At 35.0% G+C, this 25901-nt stretch overlaps 1 protein-coding gene across 14 annotated transcripts in view; it reads right to left on the bottom strand.

The window, feature by feature from the left end:
• Window positions 1-25901, bottom strand: part of LOC124132247 (zinc finger protein rotund-like) — a 406713-nt gene that overhangs the window by 118560 nt on the left and 262252 nt on the right. For 9 of the 14 annotated variants that reach the window (XM_046496075.2, XM_046496077.2, XM_046496076.2 and 6 more), the window contains one exon: window positions 7358-7403. In XM_046496075.2, the coding sequence (XP_046352031.1) occupies window positions 7358-7403 (46 nt within the window). Of the gene's footprint in view, window positions 1-7357; window positions 7548-7653; window positions 7894-17153; window positions 17299-25901 lie in introns of those variants that run through there. The other 5 variants (XM_046496078.2, XM_046496082.2, XM_046496081.2 and 2 more) reach the window with 3 other exon arrangements.

Below are 25901 nucleotides of genomic sequence, written 5' to 3'. Positions count from 1 at the left end.
GTCATCACTTTGAGATGTCCTTTGCATATAACATTAAAATTATCCTGGGAGATATTCTGTTTCGATTAGGAGCTTCTCCATGGCTACCAGACTCTGCATGTAAATGTAGTTTAATCACTCCTCTGATGTATGTTCTTTCCTTATGCAGAATCCATTTGTTAAGAATATTGTAAACCTTTGATGAATACTTCTTGTTTGTGGTGCCGTCATGAACGAACATGTACATCTATTCTTGCAATGAGGTCAAACCCATTAACAGCTAGAATATTCTTGAAATTATATTAAGAATACTAATGTGTATATTTATAATGCCCCTGATCAATCCATTGGAAGCATGCTGAAAGTGCTACAGTGGTATTGTTACAATTATTGTCATTACCATTTATTATTATCATCATTATTACAAAAGCCCAAGTAAGTAAACATATGTTACATTGTTCCAATATCAATAGGACAATGGTTCATGATGGTTTAGACCACCAGTGGATACGGGTCTTAGATGTTTACCATGTCACTGAAACCCATGAGAACAAGTATGGCGCTGAATAACCTAGAAACATAATCGGGGCAAACCGGGATTCAAACTCACGATCATAAGTTTCTGGCTTGCCAAAGGGACGCAACTCTGCCCCCTAAACATTTATGAGGTTGCAATAAGTAGACTGATTGATTACAACTTCAATCATAAACTGAAATATTGTAGGGTATTTATTTAATACTTCTAATCTATGCTACATTTCATATTGAACAGAATGGAATCATCTGTCATGATGAAAAGCTGTAGACAATGATTCTTTGACAGACAAAGTAAAATCAATCAGTACATATTGCATCTTACACATATTCTCACATTTGTTATCTCCAAAATACATATATCTAACACCTTGTGTCTTCAACTGCTAATTAGGATATTTTAATGATTTTTCTGCCGATCCTTTCCTATATTTGAACAGTCATTTTCAAGAATTCTTGTTCTGAAATATGCAGTTAACTTAAAGAATACATTTTGCCAGTCATTATCGCTTATCTTATTTTAACAGACATTTTATTTCAACGTTATACCTGAAGGCTAAAACTTAGCAACCTTAGTACTATTTATTTATTCATTGTCTGAAGCAATATATACTTGTCTAGACGATAGCGATCCTGAATGACCTCATTATAAAAACAATCCCTTTATAATGCAAACACTATGTCACACATGTGAATGTTTAAATTTGCAGCATAAATATTTTCCATCAATGTTTGCATTGATATCCTGACTTACCTTGAAAAAAAGCTATTATATCATAGACTTTTTTCAACAGAAATACAAAATATTTCAAATTGTCGCCAGGTATGTGATTCTAAATGTACAGATGATTTGTTTTTATATGTTTCTTAAAAAATCACAAAAAGTCACAACAAAGACATTGTATTTCATTGAGTATGAACCCTTGGTTATTTACATAACATTTTGGTCACCACAACACATACAAAAAGAATTTTGCAATAAACAAGGATATTAACATAGTTGAAAGCATACATTGCTAAATTTCATTTACATTTGATATTGGAAATAACAATAAACCTGAAAATTACTATGTTAATATCAAACCTTATTCAGGTTTACTAATGAAATTTTAATATGCATCTGAACAACAAAACTGTTTTGTTGAGTTTTTGTATTTCAATTCAGTTGATTATTACTAAACATTTTCTAAAGAAAATAAAAATACAAAGAAACTTTGGCAACTCGAAGTCCTGGTGACGATAACAAATATTTTGAGTTATCCAAAGCTCTAAACATGTGGAGAGAAGGAAAGTTTCCCCAGCCCCTAAGAGTGTCTTCATCTTACATGAAATATTGAATTGATGGAGTCTAAGATAGTTACTATGTTTGTAGTTGAATATTTGCATGATCACCTGCTTCTGTTTAGAACTTATAAACATAAGGGAGAACAATATATTATTATGGCACAAATGCTGTGCATCATACATGTTTATGTTTATCAGTACGTCATTGAGATTAGCAAAAGTTATCTAACCAGAAATAAATTGCTATTTTTTCACATCGACACAAGATTTATTAACACAGAAATATTAAGGTGATGCAACCTGTTGCATGATAAAATTAATTTGAATTTATTATATTCTAAATATTCCATAAATGAAAACCTAAATGGTTTTATCCATCACTAAAACATTGACTTTGATTTACTTCATGTGCACTAACATCTTGTATTACAAAATAAAAATGTGCAATATATGTTTATGAATTTTTTAAATGATTATTTCAAAGACTTTCCCCTTCTTATGGCAGTTTTAAGCCCAGACTTCATAATTATAGTTTTATAGTAAAAACGAAATCATAATATAAAATAATGAAACAGTTGATTTAAAAAATAACATAGTTGATAACTTTGTATATGATTAGGAACATTATTTTGGGTAACATAGTATGAAAAAAACAATGTTTAACTATGTAATCTTATGTACCTGTTTTGTTTTTTTAAAACATAAACAATTAAGTATATTTAGGTTAGAAAAGAATTCCAGTTTAAAAAAAACATACTATGGTTTGAATCTTCAATACAAAGAGTCCACATTAGCCCGAGAAGGCTCATCCCAAATAGTCAATGAATATAGCAGTTTACAGTGGAGTAAGTATAGAATTTGAATTCCACAATAGTTTATCATATCAACCCTAGTGACCCTCTGTTTACCATGGCAATTAAAAGCTCACGACTGTAAGACATGCAAACCTACAGACTCATCCAGTCTGAAATACATACACATCTCCATAACTTGTCCTAGCTATGTGATTGTCAGTGAACAAAAGAGTCCTATAAACATGTACCCACGGCCTTGTCCCACTGAAGGGTTTGTTGTTTGGTTTTGTTCCAGCTTCGCTCTATGAGAGCCACCGACACAGGCAAAACTGGTGTACTGCTGCTCTTGTCCGACAGAAATAAATTCGAAGGTCACCAGAGTGCGAGGTCACCGTGACCCAACTTAAGCTGGAGGGTGCTGACTTCTAAGTCTCAATTTAGGGCAAAATAATTTCCCAAACTGAAAATGTTTATTAACATTCATATGAAGTACAATCAGATGGCATTTCACAGATGCATATTATCTTTACATGATGGGAATATGATTTTTCATTTTCTACGTGACAAGTTTCTAACCTCTCTGTATCACTGGGACAAGTTCATGTATTGTGTGGGAAATTGGTTTAATCATTAGCCTACATTTGTACAAAAGGACACAACAGTATGAATTATGTTTTTCATTTTGTGGGAAAAAATTGTTTTTTTGTGATATACTGGTCCTACTTGTGTGATATATTGGTTCTACTTGTGTGATGTAGTATATCTACTTGTATGATATAGTTGTTCTACTTTGTGATATACTAGTCCTTCTTGTGTGATATACTGGTTCTACTTGTGTGATGTAGTATATCAACTTGTGTGATATAGTTGTTCTACATTGTGATATACTGGTTCTACTTGTGTGATATACTGGTTCTACTTGTGTGATGTAGTATATCTACTTGTGTGATATAGTTGTTCTACATTGTGATATACTGGTTCTACTTGTGTGATATAGTTGGTCTACAATGTGATATACTGGTTCTACTTGTGTGATATAGTTGTTCTACATCGTGATATACTAGCTCTACTTGTGTGATATAGTTGTTCTACTTTGTGATACAGTTGTTCTACTTGTGTGATGTAGTATATCTACTTGTGTGATATAGTTGTTCTACTTGTGTGATATACTGGTCCTACTTGTGTGATATACTGGTTCTACTTGTGTGACATACCAGCTCTACTTGTGTGACATACTAGCTCTACTTGTGTGATATTCTAGTTCTACTTGTGTGATATTCTAGTTCTACTTGTCTTACATACTAGCTCTACTTGTGTTACATACTAGCTCCACTTGTGTGATATTCTAGTTCTACTTGTGAGATACTACTTGTGAGGAATAAATATATAAATATTCAATAAATATTGATAATCAAACACCTCCCATTTCTCTGTAAAATACACCAAGCAAATTGGGAAAGGTTAATATATTTAACTGAGTTAACTTAATCTAAAATTACAAAGGTTTAGGTTTCTTCAATTTATTATGTAAGTTACCCCATTTATTTCACGATAGTAATCCTACAACAGATATAACCAGCAGATAAGGTACATTCCACTGAATATACACTATTTCTGGGACCTGGGATTCATAAAGGAATGTGATTCTGTTTTCATTTAGAAAATTGTGACATACAAAATGAACAATATATAAACATAAAAAAACATTTTCACAAAACTATTTCACCCCATGTTTATTTCTATTCAAATTACACATATCACGTGTGTTATATCAACTGAAATTAAACCCAATAAACTTGAATATAGTTTTTTTAAACTGTATGATTGTACATACAAGAGTCAATATCTTTTTATTAAAATATTTAGCTGAAGTTAAGTTATTATAAAGTTTTTCTCAATTTGGTTATAATCTCTTTATCTCTTACAGGGGTCCTTACGAACCTGCCACAGTTAAATACAATCAGTGTCAATTTTCTCCAGTGAAATAATAATACCCACTTACACTAAAACCCTTTACTAGCCACATAGCTGTCTTTATAAGCAGCATCTACATCTAAAGATAACCTCTATGGAATACTAGCCATAGCCTACTGTTTAGATTATTGATTTTCATCCTGGAATGGCACAACGCAATAGCTATTTTCGTGGTATGTATGCTATTCCTGTGAACTAGACCTACATCTGTCAACTGACCATTACAGAGGTTACAGCGGTTCGTGGCACATTGACCCACTGAGAAACTTGCCATTTTACGTTTCTCGGAACTCAGAGTATTACGGTGTTTCAGCATATAGGTTTGACTACCACTATATTCTACCATGATTTGACATTGTAGACATGTTTATAAATATCTGAAATGTTTTGTAATTTTTCTTTTTATATTGATTCATTTTATTGACCTTGTGCCCTACAGGAAGACCTCTAATATGTTTTAGGGTTGATTTCAGGAAAGGTATGCCATCATTATGTTTAAAAAAAATATTAATTATTATATATGTGTTGTATAAGGCAGATCTTCCATCAACCTAAATGTTATATTGTAGGACCTTACCATACATGAATATATAATTCATAATAATGACACACACAAGGTGTTCAGTCCAATGAAAATAAAAATGTCAATCTCTCTTTTATATAAGAATTAAACATAAACTTCCCGCTTTACATTCCCCATTCTCCTACCTTAACTATATGCCCTTCTCAAGCATCTAAATATATAAATGGTTCTAATCTATTATTGAAGTGAGTAAGAAGTAAGTACTCAAACTAATATTTGTTACAAACGATTTCAAAGTTGAAACTGTTCATTGTACAATAATGTTCTGATATGAATAGCTGTGATTATTTTGAATGGTGCTTTAGCTGTTATTTGATTGGATTGTTATTCGCCAACTTTAACATTTCATGGAGAGAGATTTATCGACTTAGATTAAATATTTGTAAGGAGATGTTCATAATAAAGACTTCATAATTTACAATGTTTTCATACTACTCCATACTGCAAGAAGTTGACATTTTTCATGAATACACTCTCATAACATTTTACTTAAAATATTAATAAGAAACATAGATAAAACTGTACACTAGTAGGCAAATGGTATGTTACATATCTTTCAAACCCTTGAAGTACTAAACAATCATCATCTATAATTTACCTTCTGAGTCTGTGGTTTTGAATATTTAATTCACCATTGTGTTATTAAAACCATTTCAAGAGCTTGTGAAGACTCCAAAGCATCCATATCTATGTAATGTATACCTTACTTGTATACTAATGTTTCTTAATTGGATTCCAAGCCCTTTATAATGTTAAAACATGTTTGTAATTAACCCTTGTTCTTGACTGTTGTGTATTTCAAACGTATATCGTCACTCTTCTTACATGCAGAGCTGTGTTTATTAGTTGTACTTTGTGACTTGCCATATTTATATATTTAGTAAGAAAACATACAACTTTAGGGATAACTTTTGGTTTTGGTGTAGATTCATATATCGTTATCAAGCTGAATATTATAACTCCAGCTTGTTAATTGTGTAAGAATCTACATCAAAACCTTGCTATATGCAATAAACCAGAAGTTGTTATCCATAAAAAAATTATGTTTTTTACTAACTCACCAACTTCTAGAATTCCAGTGAAACATTTACAATATTTGGTTGAACTTCATGGAAAAATAAATGAACATATTTTCTAAAAGGAATGATACAAAAAGGCAGTTCAGTTGATCTTTGATATATTATTGTTGTGTTAAAAGTGTATATTTTGGAATTTAATGAATCCTTTTCTAATCCTCCACAAAGATTAGAGTAAGTTAACTGATATTCAGCAAACACACTGACCCACATACATTTCTGTTATATTCACACTTTTGTGTAATAAAAAAACATCTTCTTCAGGGAAATATGAAGATATTCATAAGTGTCCTATCCTTTTGTGCCTCCCACCAGAGATATTAATCAATAAAGATGAAAAAAAAATATATCTATGTATGTATTTATAGAATGTGCATGATGAATGCAGGTTAGACCAGCAGACCATTAATAAGTGACACAGCAAAAAGACCTGAACTTAAATTACTGACAATGAATCTATCTCCAACTATACCATAGCATACTTTGCCTGTGAATAAGCTACTGGTTTCCAGCAGGGATATCATTACACAATTATCCCTGTTTTCAGGTCATTTAAAGTTACCACTTTCAAATCATAACATCACAAAGTATGGTTTGGTTGAGGGAACTCAGGCACATCTATCCGGCCACTAGTGTTTCTCGTGTGTGGTGTCTCTATGGCCTGCCCTAGATTCATATTGATAGTAGGGCAAGCTTCTCCTAGGGTTAGCTAATGGAGGTTAAGTTATGCAAGCAGTGACTGACAGCGAAATGCATGTAATGGATGACGATTCCCTTCATGTCATCCACTGTCAGTACTGAGGTGTCATTCAACCTGGGTAGTGACACTCTACCCCCTTTTCCATAACTGTCAAATTAGGCACACAAATAGATTAAAATTCTCTTTAAACTGTCGCTAGGTTATGGTGACCTAATGCTGTAAAATAGTGTGTGGTAAAAACTCTTGCTCGTTGACCCCATCAGCATGTTCGTCATAGTAAATGGTATCAGGCTTTTCAGCTTTCGTTCGAGCGAATGGATTCAAAATTCAAACGATGAAGAACCAGCAAAATGATGAACTCAAAAATGAAAATTTGAAGTTTAAAAAAATAAATTTGAAATTTGAAAAAAAGATGAAAAAGTATTGTACTCACCGGCTGTGGAATTATTTGTGGGGCTAGACATTTCATGAGGAGCACTCTGTGGAAAGTAAGAAAGCAGCCATGAGTAAAAACTGTCACTCCTTCTCCCCCGCGGTCTCACATGCATGCAAAGAGCATGGCAGGTTGAAGGCAGAAGAAATCTATATGCATGTCGATTGCGTTAAACAGCTGCCTTGGAAAAAACGGTCACAGTGACATGCAGTTATCTCCCTTTGTAGAAAAGCTTGAACAAGAACTGCAACATGCATGAGAATAAAACATCAATAAAACGAAGCTAAGGAACATACCTCAACAAGACTGCGTGGAATTGGGTGAAAGATCCTCATGGGTGTATACAATTGGGAAAAAAATGGAAACAAGCCTCAAGTGTTTGACTGCAAAAATATTCCGACTCCTGCCTCTATCCCTCAGGCTTACAGGAGCATTGTTCAACGACCATACATGATAAATGAAAAGTGTGCAGCTATTTTCAATCCTGTCCGTGTTTTTATGCTGTGCCTATGTGAGTGTGCAGTCATGCAGGCTGAAGTGCAGGTTGGATTTGAAAAAAATCTCACAATGAAGAAATCAGCTGCTCAAAATACTAAAACCTGTTTTTGAACTGCGCATTGCTGCGTGGATGCAAATTTGCAAATTAATTATGCTCTCTGCGTCAGATGACAGTAAAATTTTCATATGACATATAGCTTTGCATTGTTGCAGCAAAAGCCCATGTTGTTGGAAGCATGAACTGAGAGAAAGATGCAAAGTTGGGAAAAAGTTTTAAAATATAATTAATAATAGACCAGTGACTACTGTCTATGTGTTTTGTGTGATGGGAAGTAGCACCTCATTTATCACTAACTGTGTACTTGGTTCATGAAACACAAGGACAGATTCATCACAGTATACCTATTTAATAAAATGTTTGCATATATTCAAAATTTTAGAATTTTAGAATAATCCTTCAGAAAGTTTAAAATAATTTCTTTACAGATATTTCCCACTGGTGTGGATGAATTTCTTTCTATATTCCAGTTTAATTAAGCAGTTAATTTATTCAGCAGTTAACTACAAATTCTTTGATATCTTACAAACAATCATATATCATAAAATTAATTGAAAAATCATATCATAAATACCATGTTTTTCTTATCTCACAAATCAGCAAAATTAATTGAAATAATTATACAGATATGAATTGAACAGTTTTGGTCATGGTCATGAGTTGTACTGCCATGGTTCTAACTTATGTCATGCACAAAACTGGATAAACAGGGAGAACATTATATGCTCCATAATTTTATATACTTTCAATATACTTTCTATAAATCTCAGTTACTTCTGTTTGTTTTGTTTGCCATTACCAATTACATTGGAAGTGAAACTCAATTTGTTTTTGTTCCTTCATTCCCTCATTCACATATTCAGACATCCATCATCCATCAATGCATATCCATCCCTTCATTCATCCAAGTCCATCCATCAACAGAAACCATCCCACCACCCATCCATCAATCCAAACCCATCCATCCTTCATCCATCCATCCTTTCTTTCATTCATCCATTCCTTCATTCATCCATCCATTCCTTCATTTATCCATCCATTCCTTCATCTAAACATCTCTTCATCAATCCATCCATCCATCCATCCATCCATTTTCTCACCTGCAAGTGACACTGACACTCAGGTATTCAATCATGTGAACACTTTTTTAATGAATGTTGTTTTTTATTATTACCATTCTAAAAATAATGTATGTTTCTAAAATAAACAGTCGTGAAGTGACAATTAGTATGACAAAAAGTATCCCAAAGTTCAGATATAGACTATATCCCCATAAATTTCATCATTTTTTTAACATGAGGGACTAAAACTTTTAATCTGCCAGGAAAGGTAATTATCAAGTTCGATTGTCAATTTAGACAAAAACTTTGGTCAACAAAATGAACATAGCCCTTCAATGTTTGGCTAAATTTGCAATGGTTCATGCTTTCTCATTTATTTGTTTCAGGATTGATCTCGCTGTGTCACTGCTGTGTAGTTTCAGATAGGTGGAGCACTAGAGAGATGGGCATCACCCGATCAATGATGGCCTTATTGCTGAACTAGGCTGAGGACAACTGGTGGCCCTAGCATGTCATTCTCAATCTTTTAAAGTACATCAATCTATCAGTTAAAGATGACCCACATTATATAGGACAATATACCTCAACTTCACACATTGGACATCTTACAATGGAAATGGCCACCAAACTAATTGAAATAACTGTGTCTTTGTTCTTTAATGCCACTCGCAGCAATATTCCAGTTATGTGACGGTGGCCTGTAAATATTCATATCTGGACCAGACAGTCCAGAGATTGATATTATGAGCAGCTATGCGTGCCGCAAGGATATGTTCTTATGCCATCTACCAAGTCATTGACCATGACCACCTGATCATCTGTCACCTCTTACAACCAGCATAGGTTGCTAGGGATGAATTCTCCCCTGGCATTCCTACCTTCTTTATTGAGTGCGTGAGTTGTACATGACAATAACTGAGTGAGTGAGTTGGGTTTAACACCGCTTTGAACAGTATTCCAGTTATATCACGGCGTGTCAGCTTAATGTGGGAGGAAAGCCCGAAATGAAGCAGGCCCTTAGATGTTTACCACTTTGGTGAAACACGGGTATGGCGCTGACAAACCTGGAAACAAACCAGGATTCAAACTCATGAATTTTGCAAGAGCTACTTTTACCAATATTCCAGAATTATCACAGCAGGGTCTCCGAAAGGGGACTTCACTCATTGCAGGAAAGAAAACTCATGGCTTCAGTTGGACAAGCCAACACTTTAACCACTGGGCTATACCAGAACAAAGATATGGTGAAAGCATCAGTATCAGATGAACATGAGGAATCAGTGTCAGCAGATCACGATAATAAGGACACAGCTCTGGAGACTTACTGCAGCTTAGATGACTGAGCTACATGCACCCCTGTACTTAAGGTGAAAAAATAGACATCTTAACCTTAACTGACAAATTTTTTGAGACATTTGGATTATATTAATTTGAAAAGAAATGCTGCACTAGTTTACACGTCGACACCTAGAGTTCTTCAATATGCAACAGAGTCAATGCACTATGATACTAATAATAAATGCATGTCCACATACATAAAATCTGCACATTGTTTCCTGAGCTGAATACAAAGTGGCCATTAAAGTTTAACGCCACAGTTCTTTTTCATTTTTTAAATGCAAATTATATCCAACCTAATAAGCAAACAGTTTCACTATAACTCTGTTCTGTAATATGTTGTGGGCACACTACCCAGTAATGGCACAGGAAAACTTGCACCAAAGGACTGTATTTACAGACAAGAGGAAAACTTGCACTAAAGGGTAACCACCATCCATATTGTTTGATGTTCTGCATAGCAGTTGAAAATCTGCAACATTCAACCTAAATGCTCAGTCACTTTCAGTCCCACTACGAATCCTATGACTGAAACCCTGGATTGTTCAATAGTCTACCTCCTGCCGTTCATCAAGGCCCAGGCCTCTCCCACATGTTTCCTACATATTGACTGTACTTCAGTCCCAAGTTTTGGGAGCCTTGCTTCACCCTTGACAGTTTTGAAGACATGTCCCTTTGGGGATTCAGAGGCAGAATACACTATACATGCTGTAAAAGCTGATGAATGAGAATTCAGTGGTTACAATGTAGGACCTGACAATTTCTGTGGACTGTGGTCTGTAGACTGCTGACGCAACTTTAAGACCTATGTCAGTAGAGAGGGGACATTGCTGGCAATGTCTTTCAACCTTCACTGACTCATGAACACACAGGGGCGGTCGGTTAGCCTAGTGGTTAAAGCGTTCGCTCGTCACGCCGAAGACCCGGGTTTGATTATCGACATGGGTACAATGTGTGAAGCCCATTTCTGGTGTCCCCCGCCGTGATATTGCTGGAATATTGCTAAAAGCGGCGTAAAACCATACTCACTCACTCACTCACTCACTCATGAACACACAAACAAGCAGTTGAATGTCTGAATGCGAGAACAAACTGTTTTGCACCAATATCTCCTATGGACATCATTCCCACAGCATCTTTCCTGACCATTCCTCTTTACCTTATTTTACCAACATTGGACTTCATCTGTCTGAACTCTTCTGGTTCTTTTCTAAAACACCGGACTTCAATCTCACTCTCAACTTCCAGACTACCTTCGTTACTCTCATGATTTGGTTTCAAGACACACTCATATATTTACCCAAAGACACTGTACTTAAAACTCATGTGGTCCTGTTTCTTATAATTGATATTACATCTTCTGCCTTAATGTCAAATCTACCATGCCTGTCTCAATGCACCTTACTTCACTCTCATGTCTCTCAATGCACCTTACTTTACTCTCATGTCTCACTAAATGCACTCTCCTTTACTCTCATGTCTCTCAATGCACCTTACTTTACTCTCATGTCTCACTCAATGCACCTTACTTTACTCTCATGTCTCACTCAATGCACCTTACTTTACACTCATATCTCTCAATGCACCTTACTTTACTCTCATGTCTCTCAATGCACCTTACTTTACTCTCATGTCTCTCAATGCACCTTACTTTACTCTCATGTCTCTCAATGCACCATACTTTACACTCATGTCTCTCAATGCACCTTACTTTACTCTCATCTCACTCAATGCACCTTACTTTACTCTCATGTCTCTCAATGCACCTTACTTCACTCTCATGTCTCACTCAATGCACTTTACTTTACTCTCATGTCTTTCAATGCACCTTACTTCACTCTCATGTCTCTCGATGCACCTCACTTTACTCTCATGTCTCTAAATGCACCTTACTTTACTCTCATGTCTCTCAATGCACCTTACTTTACACTCATGTCACACTCAATGCACCTTACTTTACTCTCATCTCACTCAATGCACCTTACTTTACTCTCATGTCTCTCAATGCACCTTACTTCACTCTCATGTCTCACTCAATGCACTTTACTTTACTCTCATGTCTTTCAATGCACCTTACTTCACTCTCATGTCTCTCAATGCACCTTACTTTACTCTCATGTCTCTCAATGCACCTTACTTTACTCTCATGTCTCTCAATGCACCTTACTTTACACTCATGTCTCACTCAATGCACCTTACTTTACTCTCATGTCTCTCAATGCACCTTACTTTACTCTCATGTGTCTCAATGCACCTTACTTTACTCTCATGTCTCACTCAATGCACCTTACTTCACTCTCATGTCTCTCAATGCACCTTACTTTACTCTCATGTGTCTAAATGCACCTTACTTTACTCTCATGTCTCTCAATGCACCTTACTTCACTCTCATGTCTTTCAATGCACCTTACTTTACTCTCATGTGTCTAAATGCACCTTACTTTACTCTCATGTCTCTCAATGCACCTTACTTCACTCTCATGTCTTTCAATGCACCTTACTTTACTCTCATGTGTCTAAATGCACCTTACTTTACTCTCATGTCTCTCAATGCACCTTACTTTACTCTCATATCTCACTCAATGCACCTTACTTTACTCTCATGTGTCTCAATGCACCTTACTTTACTCTCATGTCTCTCAATGCACCTTACTTTACTCTCATGTCTCTCAATGCACCTTACTTTACTCTCATGTCTCTCAATGCACCTTACTTTACTCTCATGTCTCACTCAATGCACCTTACTTTACTCTCATGTCTCTCAATGCACCTTACTTTACTCTCATGTCTCTCAATGCACCTTACTTTACTCTCATGTCTCACTCGATGCACCCTGCTTTACTCTCATGTCTCTCAATCTCACATCATGGTTAATTTGGTAGCCTACCTATGAAAATGCCTACCAGTATGAAACTCTTTCTTGCAAAAAAACCTCAATCTTTGAGGGTGAATGGAGTACACTTGAATTAAGAATTCTAAATTGCTATCATCAATCAGTATATTTCCCCATTAGGCTCATGTCTTCACATATCAGACACACCTTTGTCGTAATTTACAATGTCTACACACATAAATGTCAGTAAGATACATCATTATTAGAAGTGCTTTAAAAAATGTTGATGCATCAGATGCACACTCCAAGCAAAAAACAACATTTATAGCTCTCCTCCATGCCACATTTTTTTCAAAAAACAAATTTAAAAATGCTTTTATTTGTGAATACATGCTGTAAATGACATAAGTGACTACCTCACTGCCCTAAGGCACAATCAGAAAAATGATTCTCAGTACTGCCTGAAGCTCTGACCAGAAATAACATTATTTCATGTTCAAAGTATGTAATACAATTGTGAGAAAGGAGCAGAAATAAATGTTGACAACAGTGCAACAAGCCATTATAATATAGCCATCCATTCATTAACACTCATTGTTCATCGGTGCAAGACCAACATCATTAGAAGTTAATAAGATGTTGACTATTTCATTTCTTTTGTTTGTTGTTTAACCTTGCACACCGCAAGAGCATATTCCAGCTATACGATGGTGGCTAGTCCTGCAACATGACTGGAATATATATATTTTTACTAAAAGACAAGGCAAGTCTAGATCAAACTGATCCATGTCTAGTTTCCTTGATTCCACAGAGGAGTAAAGGTTCTATGTTAAACAGTGTTTTTTAAGACTAAGTGTTAGTCTAGATGGTTGCCTGTAAATAATGAAATCTGAACCAGACAATCAGGGTAGGACTGAGTGAGTGAGTGATTCATTGAGTGAGTGAGTGAGTGAGTGAGTATGGTTTAAGGCCTCTTTCAGCAATATTCCAGCAAGATCATGGCGTGGTACACCAGAAATGGGCTTTACACCTTGTACCCATATAGGGAATCGGACCCGGGTCTTCGGCGTGACGAGCAAACGCTTTAACCACAAGGCTATAAACAACCCCAGCCCCTATCAGAGTACAAAGACACACTTTGAATCATGTCCACCATTTGATTCTCACCCAGAGATCATATCAAATTACACCGATAGGTGATGGCCATAGTTAATATTTGGCCATTGTTAATGTGTCTAGTCTGTCTTAGTTTATGCATTGGGAGATACATGCTGGGACCTGAACTTACAACAGCACAGTCAGCAATATTCTCTTCTATGATATAAGGACAAACATTTCATATGGTAAAAATGTAATGCCATATGTCACACATTCTGTATAAATGAAACAATTCAGGAATATGGGTGTGAATTCACAACAGCACAACCAGAGATCTAGCCTTCACTGCTCGCGTGTAACTTAGCACTACAGTTTCACTGGAGATACAGTGAATGCAGTAGCCCTACAGCTGTATTCCCATATTGGCTGTAGGTCTGATCTGTTACAGCAACACTAAAATTAACAGTACCGTATTTTCTTGAGTATAGTGCGCACCAAAGTATAATGCACACACCCCTCTGGTGGATTCAGTATTTGGGAAAAAAAATAATACAAATATTATGTGCAAAAAATATTTACACTGTACCCCTTCAGCGAATTCCGGTAAAAGAATGGATGATGAGAAACTTGGTCAGTACAAATGTGAAATTTGAGATAAGAAGTCACCAGATATGTTGATTTACCGTTTAAATTGTATTTTATGTTCTGCTAGGCATTGTTTTACATCCAGGTATCAAGATTACCTTGTGTATTTTATCATAAACTAAGCCGGAAACAGCAATCAGATGCACACGCTTTTTCTTGGAAACTACCGGTGATTCGGTCAAGATACACCCAATGATACAACTTTACAGGATTTTAATGCAAGGATTGGCAAAAATTGTATCTGAAACTATTTTTTTATCATTTTTTTATTTTATTATTTTTTTGTCAACTAAAGTTCGCTGCAAGGCATCAATAGCAGTAATCTGACTTGTGGTTGGTGTTAATAAGGGTGAGTTGTGCGATCTTCCAATCGCTTCACACACAATTTCGACAAAATTAATTACAACAATATTAAAAGGAATTTTGAATAAAATTAATGAAATAAGCTACAAACATAAGTCCAGATATACAAAAAACACTTTTTATACCGAGACAGTGTAATTACATGATTAATTTGCGTACTTCAGTATGGATTTGTTGATATGGTATTTCCAGTGTTACGTGCTCACGGTAATGTCTTTCCGTTGGGTGGAAAAAAACATCAAAACTCATTATGGCGTGTATAATGCGCACCCCCTTCTACACAGCTGTGTTTTTTGAAAAAAAAGTGTGCACTATACACAAGAAAATACAGTTATGAATATGATGATGTTGCCACACACAACTCATGATTGTTCTCGAACTTAACCATAAGTAGCAACTATACTGAAGGTATATAATATTTAAGCAAATAAAATGGGCAAGCTCATTTTTCACCTTTAAAGTGATGCAACCCAGGTATTCTGCAAGATCTTTGAACACTTGTACCACATGGCTACCCAACCACCCAGAATTGTGTCATTGTGTCCAACCAATCCTCTCCTGTCTGCGGGGGCACCATGGCCCAATCGTCTAAGGCGCCGCAATTCACTGTGCAGAGTTGCATCCCTTTGGCACGCCAGAAACCTATGATTGTGGGTTCAAATCCCAGTTCGCCTCGATTATGTTTCTAGGTTTGTCAGCACCATACCCGTGCTCATGGGTTTCACCGAAGTGGCAAACGTCTGAGACCTGCATCACTTCGGGCTTTCCTCCCACATTAAGCTGACATGCCGCGATATCACTGTAATACTGTTAAAAGCGGCATAAAACCCAATTCACACACTCACTCTCTTGTCTGCTCACACAGCATTGGGTACACATGAACTGACAATACTCATTCCAGCTCAGCAAAATGAAGAAAACTGCTCAGCAAAATGTAGCAACTTGCTTCAGTTGCTACATTTTACTAAGCAGTTTGCTACATTTTGCTGTTGTACAACCTAATTTTGGCAAAGGTTAGCGCCTTGCCGCATCATGACATAAATTCATCTGGATTGGCGTCGTACCCCATCGTCCATATCACGGACCAAGTAGACATCTTTGCAGATCACTATCACAATCACAATTTTACATGTATTCTCATTTTCTGTTTCTGATGTTAAAAAGTAGGATCTAATGTTAACAAATCTAAATCATTTGTAGTGAACAAGCATTTTTATCACACAGTCTTATATTCCAGTAATATATGCGTAACTGGTTTCAGGTAAGGTATTTTATAGATATGCCAATGTAGTGTGAACACCATTTGTTATCCTCCGTTTGGATTCCATTAATTTCATTTCATTTCATATAAAATGCAAAACCTGTTGCCAGCCCATTATGACTGAAATTTCTAATCCCTGTTGTGGGACCTGGTAAAGCTTACTAGCTTAATATCACACACATATAAATCAAAAGGGTTTGGTGGGACTGAACACGATGCAGTATTTTGTTAATTAGGACTTGAATCGACTAATATTCAAATTCAAATTTCAACAAGGTCCTTTTGAAATCTTCCAGTTCACTACAGGGTTTTAAAGCTTGTTTAATTAAATGAAAGGGTTCTTAAACATACATGTATTTTGTACAAATCAATTCTTAAACTCTCAAAATTCAAACATTCTGATCATTTCTAATTCAGACTCATGTGATAACAAGTTGTCAGATGAATATACATCATTTCAGTCAGGCCTCTATTCCTATTCTTAGTTTGTGATAGAACAAGCACATGAACGTTTCATAGGGGAAACACTGAATATAAAACATCTCAAAATATTGTCACGCTTTCAACTCAAGAGCCTTATGATCGTGAAATGAGCAACAAAAAAGTTCTCAGTGGCCCATAGTAACAAAAAACCACCCTACCTGAGGAACACGACAGTATGCCGAGACATACTCGTATAACTGGAGGTTAGATAACATGTCGAGCAGAACATTCCAACTCCAATGCCGGTGTTACGATGATCTGAATTTTTAATAGGCCCAGCTTTTAATGTAATGCATGGGATAACAACTTACTATGCAAGTGAACACAGGCCAAGCCGGCTCTTGGATGTGCAATCCTTGGTGAAAATATGAGTTCTGTCAAAAATTATGACATATGCATCTAGAACAGCTGTCAGAGGAGCAAAATGCATTTCCATTATCAAGCTAACAAAAGCCATGTTAAAAAGTAAAATAAATTTGTGTTATTTTGATTTGAACTAATTAATTGCACTCTGTATGCATTTCTTCTTGGTTGTCCTTGTGGAGGCTGATAGATGCTGATCAGTTTGTGTGTGTACTCTGAGCTTTATTTAACAGTAAATAAAAAAATATATTTCAGAAAAGCTATTCTATGGTAGGTCAGGGCCATCTTTTAAACAAATAATGTAATATTATTTATGGTTTTTGAAACCGCTAATGCCATGGATTTTGAGTAGTTACATGTATAGGTCAGAGAATATGTGTCATAGACATCACATTGGCTTTTATGTTTTGGTAAATGGAAGTATTATTCCTTTCATTATGAATATAAAAAAGTCTCAACCATGTTTTAAAAGGATTTATCTCAGACATGAATATTTGAGTCTAATGGCTGACAAAAATATATTATATGTCTTTAAGCTTATATAGGTTTCTTTATCCGCAGATGTACTTCTCTGTATCTGTTTTTACATGTATCCTCTCACTGTAACATCTTAGTAGAATTCTGATTAGAACATCACATGTACATTATGTATTCTCCCCATGGAGCTGAGGTTGGTAACCTCTTCTAGAAGGTACATTGCATATACTGTTTGTTGTTTTCATATTCTTATTTCAAGTGTATGAAAAAACAGAAACTCTACTCCAAAATCTTATATGTCGAGGAAATACTCTGAAGCTATTGTGTGCTCTTAAAAAGCCCCACAAAAACTGTTTGCTATGGTGAGAATGACATTTAAATTTGATGGCAAAACTAGGCACATGGAATTGATATCCACTGCTCCAAGTGTGCATACCATTTCTTTTGTCTCTGGTTCGAATGTTTTCTTTCATAATGTATGCTTACACAGCAAAATAATCTTCAAAAAAGATGTAAATTTTACTCATATGTATATAATTTACAAACCAAATATCAAAACATATAATATTTTTTAACAACTGTGATGCTTACTAGAGCAAAAAGTACAGTATTAATATGACATAAGTATCATGCAAAATGTCCGCTGTTACTTTCAGCATGAGATATGTTTTGTTTCGGTTGAAATACAATAAGGCCATAATTTACGACTGTTTGTTGTTTTATATTGTCTATATCATGTTAATATGCAAACATTATTGCAGGTCGTTTGTCTTGGAGCAATACATTGTGTCTTGCCAGTGTCACTGAATACGATCAAGAACAGCTATAGTGTGATCTGATGAAACATTGCATTAAACACCTAGCAAACACACAAAACTCCATATATAACATTATTATGGACTAATGTATACATTCTACAGCTTCATGATGCCAGTTGTAAATAAAATTAGGTCAGACAAACTAGTATTTGATCCATGTTGGTGTGGTCCAAAAACATACAGTTAGTCAGGTCACACACGACCATTAACCACCAAAACACATTTTAATCTGAAGTTATGATCTAGGGGCTGAGTAACTATTCTGGAATTTAGTGTATCTTGAATTTTTAAAATACCAGTTTTTGAAGCTATCCATATTTCCTAATTAGACTATAAAATATAAATAGTCACTTAATTAAATTTCACAAGTAGACATATTTGAACCATATAGTTTTACATATTGAAATCAAAAGCTTATGTTAGGATACAATAATTATTTTTATTATTATTTACTCTTCATGAATTATTACAGTTATAAAATGACTTGGAACAAAACCCATACAGAATGAAGGCCTGCTGCCGTGAATGGGCAAGATCATAATCTGCAAACACTCCATTATGCAGTTGAAATTAAGATTCTGATAAAAACTTATTTGACCTTTCATTTAGCCAGTATTACATACACTTTCACCAGTTAATCTGTCTCCAGTCCCACAAACATAAATCAAGAAATGAATTAAGTCTTGAATGATTTGGCAAGTCTAGAATAGGTTTGAAATAAAGCATTGTTCTGGGCTCTATTTGGATTTGAGTTTGGATGTTGTAAATAAATAGTGTTAGATAAGATAACTTATTTCTGGGACTAAATGTTAGAGTATATCCTGTCTTTGTTGACAAAATGTGTTCTTTCTTAATCTTTATTTTGTGAAAGGGTGGATTTCTGTTGTATCTGTAGACAATGCATTGTTGATACTGCAAAAGGTTTAAGTTAAGTGTCTTTATACCTTTCAAGCATTAGTTTGAAAGACATATCAGTAAATAATAAATGACTTTGCAAGCAGGTCTTGTACAACAGTAAGTGCATTGTCCTATTGTAATTTAACTCATAATCATATTTGTATAAATATATTAAATGGAGTTTGCTGACAATATGAGATTTGTAAGGGTGTTAATATAGAACAGTATCATTACATCATCAGAGAGGTGAGCTTCCATACCTAGGTCATACTTTTAGAAATCTGCATATGGCTTCCGGGGCGGTCGGGTAGCCTAGTGGTTAAAGCGTTCGCTCTTCTTGCCGAAGATCCGGGTTCGATTCCCGACATGGGTACAATGTGTGAAGCCCATTTCTGGTGTGCCCCGCCGGGATATTGCTGGAATATTGCTAAAAGCGGCGTAAAACCATATTCACTCAATCACTCACTTAATATGGCTTCCAGAAGCTTTGTGTCAAACTTTGGAGATACAATCGAGCATGCTCTTTCTACCAAGATTTTGAAGAGCATCATACCAGTTGCTTGTTTGATCAAGGTTACACCATTCATGGCCACATCAAAGCTTTTAAAAGGACATTTCAAAATTTTATGCATCAGTGACAAAAATGTGTCCGATGCAATTCCCTGTTTTGACTTGTACCATTATGTTACCATGTTTTTTCAGGTGAACAATTGACTTGCCTTTGCATGTGTTGTGATGGGTACCATCGGTTGGGCAGGATACGCTCACCTATTCGCGAACACCGGGTATCATCACTATTCTCGAGTGATTCATAAATACAAGCTCAAGGTATAGTCGGAATCGTACAATCGACTCTGCTTTTAGCAAAGATATCTGTTGAATATGGAAAGGGTTTTGTGTCTTTTATTTCCATAAAGCCAAAAAGAAATTTAATTTCCATGAGGTACCTAACATTATTGAAATTCCCTCTTCAACATGACATGATATAAGTGAAAAAGGTATGTGAGTACTAAATGTTTTCAACAAAAGGTATTTTGTTTCTTTTAAATGTGACTCGGCACTAACATTTCTAACCACATCTGCAGTTCATAATTGTCCATCTTAAAAAATACACATTTTAAATTTTGTTTACAAAGCTTGACTTCTGTCAATTGAACAAACAAAACAACACACTATGTCAATAACCTATATTTGTTTAAACAAGAACAATCCTTTTCTTTCATGTTTGTATGTAATATAGAATTAAAAGTCAGTTACCCTTATATATTGCAAACCCAAAAATATAACATTACTTACATTAGTACAATTAACATCACAAACAAGGCATCCCTGATAAATTTGAAAACAAATGTTTAAAATGTCCTAAATAAAAATAAAATATGAAAACATCTCTGGGTGTTCTTATAAAGCTGACAACATAATGTTCCTTAAAACTCTTTTAAAATTCACATCTCTCTAAAATGAGGGCAACAAAAAACAAAACATAATATACCTAATATTCAATTAATTGAAAATCAGGCACACCCATTTTCATAAGACAGTATGCCTTTAAGTTCTTCAGTTGGTAGACAGGTGGCGTGTAGATTATCCTATATGGATTAGGCCTAACATGGTGTAGAGCACACAGACAGTTGCTGAATTCCAAAGAGCATAGGCAGACTTGTACTAACCTATGTGGCAGCCTATACGCTTCACAACACTTAAAGGAGACTCCACAAGCCCCCATTTATGTTTGCTGGGTCACGGCGACCTGGGGCAGACAAGCTCACATAGTATACTCTCTGCCGCTTGCTATCCCCTTCGGCATAGCTGGGATCCACCGACTGGGTGTATTTAAATAAAGGTTAATTCTAGATTGAAGTTTCAGTGAAAATGACACTTGGAAGGCGAAAATGTAAATTTATGTCTTTACATGTGACATTTTGTATATATATGTTACTTTGTTCCCTGACAATAGGTGAAAGACTCCTCAGCTGCATAAATTTCACCCTGTAATCCTCCCTTTGAAATTAGTGAAGAATATAGCATGATTCATCTTGATCCAACTTATTTCTGATTGTATTTGCTGTGTTCATATAAATTGTTCAGTATCTGAGTTCCATAATATGTCATCTGAACAATGACCCTGTTTTTAACTTCTCTCTTCCATGAATATTTTTTGCTTCAGATAATGAAAGAAAAAATGCATATTGCTCTTTGAATGTTCCACTAATCTTGTTGACTGATGGAGATATTTGAAACTTGTAGGAGAAACTAGTTGTTTTAGATGTTTGGAAATAAACTTGGACACTCGTTTATGGGGTGTTTTAATTTAGGTGTAGGTTTCTGGCTCCATGCGTAAGCACTTATTGCAGTGTGAAATTCATTCAACTTATTTGTAGTAGATGCCACAAATGTTACATCATTTAAACATTGCAATATAAACTGTTTCCTTTTTTGTGTGTTTACATCCCAAAAAACCTTGCTCAGGACTTGGAGGGGACTTTCTTACTGTTAGAGGTGAAAATAAGCTTCCATTGCCATGTGAATGTTTTTTTTCACATCTTAGCATCTCATATGACAATATACATGTATGTATTTCTTTAATGAATACATATACTCAAAATATTAGAACAATAATTTCTATTCACAATATAAACCTTCATATTTTCATTATTTTTTATAATTCATGAACAACCGTCATTAATGGTTAGGTCGTTAACTTGCAACAATCCTAACTGGTACTTGTATTTCAAAGATTATCTAAATCCACACTGAATGCAATACACTTTGGATTCATTACAAAATTAAAGAGATCCAGTTTACTGCTAAAAAACTCTGAGTGGCTATCATTGCTAAGCATGAACAGTTTGAAAGGTTACTCTATTTAATGTGAACAATTCTCTGTGTTATTTTAGAGACAGAATGTGTCATGATGGGTATACATATAAACAGTTAATGATGCAATTGGCTGTGTTTGGGGCAAGTTCTTAAACACTTGTGATAAAACGCTGTATGTTAAATGTTTTAGTGAGAAATGTTTGAACATTCTACACTTTTGTACAGTTACACAACTTTCAGCATCTTGGACAGTGTGCAAAGTGATAGGGTATAGTTTAGTGCTGGTTTTAGCAGTATTCCAGCAATATTACGATGACACCAGAATGGGAGTAAAACCTGGGAGAAAACGCTTTAACCATTATGCTACCCTCCTACCCCTGTGTGAAAAACTTTAGACAAGAAATGTTAATATATAAATTCTGTCTGTCTGTCTGTCTGTCTGTCCCCTCTCTTTCTCTGTCTGCATGTCAGTCTTTCTGTCTGTCTTTTTTACACTTCAACTGCTCATGGCAAATGTACTCTGTCTATCTCTTCAAATATATTGCTTGTCAAGTCTACCAACCAAGTCAGAATGTCAACTTAACCTAGCACATATAGTTGAGTTGGTCTTAAGATAACTCATGAATGCCTGAGAAATATACCAGTGCGTCTCCATTGTCAAGTATCTAGCTGATTTATTCACCATTTAACATCCATTCTTCTTGCTTACTTTTTGTAATGGTGGTTAAGCATGTAAAAGCATGTTGGTTCAAAGGCCATCTTGTGCACTCAGCTGTGATGTCTTAACGTCTGGTCCTGAATTGTAGTGATTTCTATTTTACTTTCATTGACCTTGTTTAAAAAAAACAGGATGAAGATGCATTTTATTTTTTAATGTGAATAATTGAAAAAATGTAATTTCAATTGACAATTTTTCAAAGTTAGTGAAATTTACATTTTTAAAAGGAAATGCTCTAGACCGAAAAAAAATACTGCATAAGAATCTAATGAAATATGATAGTTCTCCATTTAATGCTTTAAGAGGATTCTGGACAGATGTTCATGGAGTTCAAATTTCACCCCAAACCTTTAACTTGAATAATCTTTCCAAAAGCACACACTGAAACATTATTTTGAGTCAGTTAATCACTTTCACAATGAATACAAACTATAAGGGGACTGGTTGGCTAGTAACAATAAATTTACTAATAAAGAATTAGAAATGAAATCTCAGGCCCTCCTGATACAACTGAATGACTAAAAAACAACCACGCTAAACAGTAATGAACATGGATTAAAATTATTTTGACAAAAGCAGATCGTACTAATTAACTAGTCATGCTTTTAGCTTCTGTGACATGAGAATTAAAACTTTGGTGATTTTAAGTCTTGTCAAGACCTTACTTTCAAATCTACATCTAGGACCTCCAGGTTAGAAAAGATCAATCTCTGTGGCAGTGTGACACAACTGTTTATAAACCATGACAATACACCATAATGGAGAAGGATTTCCTTTTCAGAACACCTGGTGTTGTCATCATGATATTAGTGTAGCCTCCATTTTGTTTAGATCCTATTCAAAATTGACAGAAATAAAAAAAACCCATTAATTCTTAAGGTATTGGCTTTCATTATTTCCTAAATAGCTTCAAAAAAGTGTTAGAATCTCATTAAAATACATCTACAACATGCAGAAAAATTATCATAATTATTTTGTTTCTTTTCAGCTGGTTGAACATATAGCACATCAACCAAGCTAATGTTTAAGAATGTCTGAAATGTCTGTCACATTGGGATGTAATTGTAAAACATGGTTGTGATTCAGTGTCAATGTACAACAAATGGTGGAGGCTGCATTGCCACATATAGTTATTTGAAATAGCACATCAAAGAAGATCTTTGTATGCTGTAATAACTCTAAATGTTTGAAAAAGGCATTTTGCCTCTCTCCATTAAAGAGCAGTGGTGGTTAATGGCTGGTCTTGTTGGAATGTCCCACACAGTAATAACTTCTTCATGAGTAAATCAATTCCCCATCAAATTATTGAGGTAAGAACATTCATACAGAGAACATACCATTTTAACCCCATTATTGCTTTAAAACTCTTTCTTGTTTACAGTTTATTTTATTTCAATTGCTGCAAATATGAAAATAATTATATTTTATGTAATTATGGTATGTTTGAAATGAGTTTCAATGAAATAAATTTTTAATTCCTAAACTTCTAATTTCATTTTGTTGATGTTTTTGTTGTACACCTGCTCTGCCTTCTGAAATGTCATGTCCTGCATCTGCTGTATATGTTCTGCTTGTTGGATTAATGTGACGACACATGCTGTATGTTCTGCTTGTTGGATTCATGTGACGACATATGCTGAATATTTGTATTTTGAGCAGTGGCTGAAAAAGGTACTCTACTATCCCATTTGTGATGTTGGACCTGCCAATTGAGAATCAGGGGGTAACAATTGTGATGTGACTGATTTGGTGTCATAATACCCCAACAGTGTTGAAGTGCTCATGCAGTCACTCTCTGGTTGACTAGGTCAGTCTATTATTTACAGACCATTATATTGCAGGAACATTTCTGACTTATATGTAGAGAAATGTTTAAGAATTGACTCCAATATTTTGGGTGTGATAACGTAAAAACCGGTGTGTACACTGGTTTTATGTTTATATCGCCATACACATACATACATATCCTGCATATCACGATTGTCCTATATTATAAATACCAACTCTATACACATAAAAATATATCCTGCATATCACGATTGTCCTATATTCTAAATACCAACTCAATACACATAAATACATATCCTGCATATCACGATTGTCCAATATTCTACATACCAACTCAATACACATAAATACATATCCTGCATATCACGATTGTCCTATATTCTACATACCAACTCAATACACATAAATACATATCCTGCATATCACGATTGTCCTATATTCTACATACCAACTCAATACACATAAATACATATCCTGCATATCACGATTGTCCTATATTCTACATACCAACTCAATACACATAAACACATATCCTGCATATCACGATTGTCCTATATTCTACATACCAACTCAATACACATAAACACATATCCTGCTTATCTTCCAGTGAGATTCTGTAACTTCATTTTCACAGAATACTCAATATACCAGTCGGTATATAAAGTATCCTATGTTTATAACAAACACGCTCATAATGAACTGACGGATATAACAAACTGGTTATTTTTGTATCGGCCATTTGCTGTATATATTATGTTTATTTGCTGCATAAATGCTTTCAACAAACTACAGTTATAACAAACTTAACTTAGTGGTCCTTTGAGTTTGTTATAACCATAGCATACTGAAGTTGCTAAGCACATTGGTCTAGATATCTGGTATGGAATATGCCCACAGAGTACAGATCAACTAATTTCGTATCCATTGTGAATAGCCCTCATGCAATATTGACATCCTTCAATCAGCAAGAGGAGCATGACAAATCTTCTATGTCCCACAGCCAATTTCTTGTGAAAAAATTGTAA

This window comes from Haliotis rufescens, unplaced genomic scaffold (genome assembly GCF_023055435.1).
Source record: "Haliotis rufescens isolate VD_foot unplaced genomic scaffold, xgHalRufe1.0.p SCAF_13, whole genome shotgun sequence".
NCBI classification, from domain to species: domain Eukaryota; kingdom Metazoa; phylum Mollusca; class Gastropoda; order Lepetellida; family Haliotidae; genus Haliotis; species Haliotis rufescens.
Note: the sequence above shows the minus strand (reverse complement) of the source record. Positions and strands in the feature narration are given on the sequence as shown.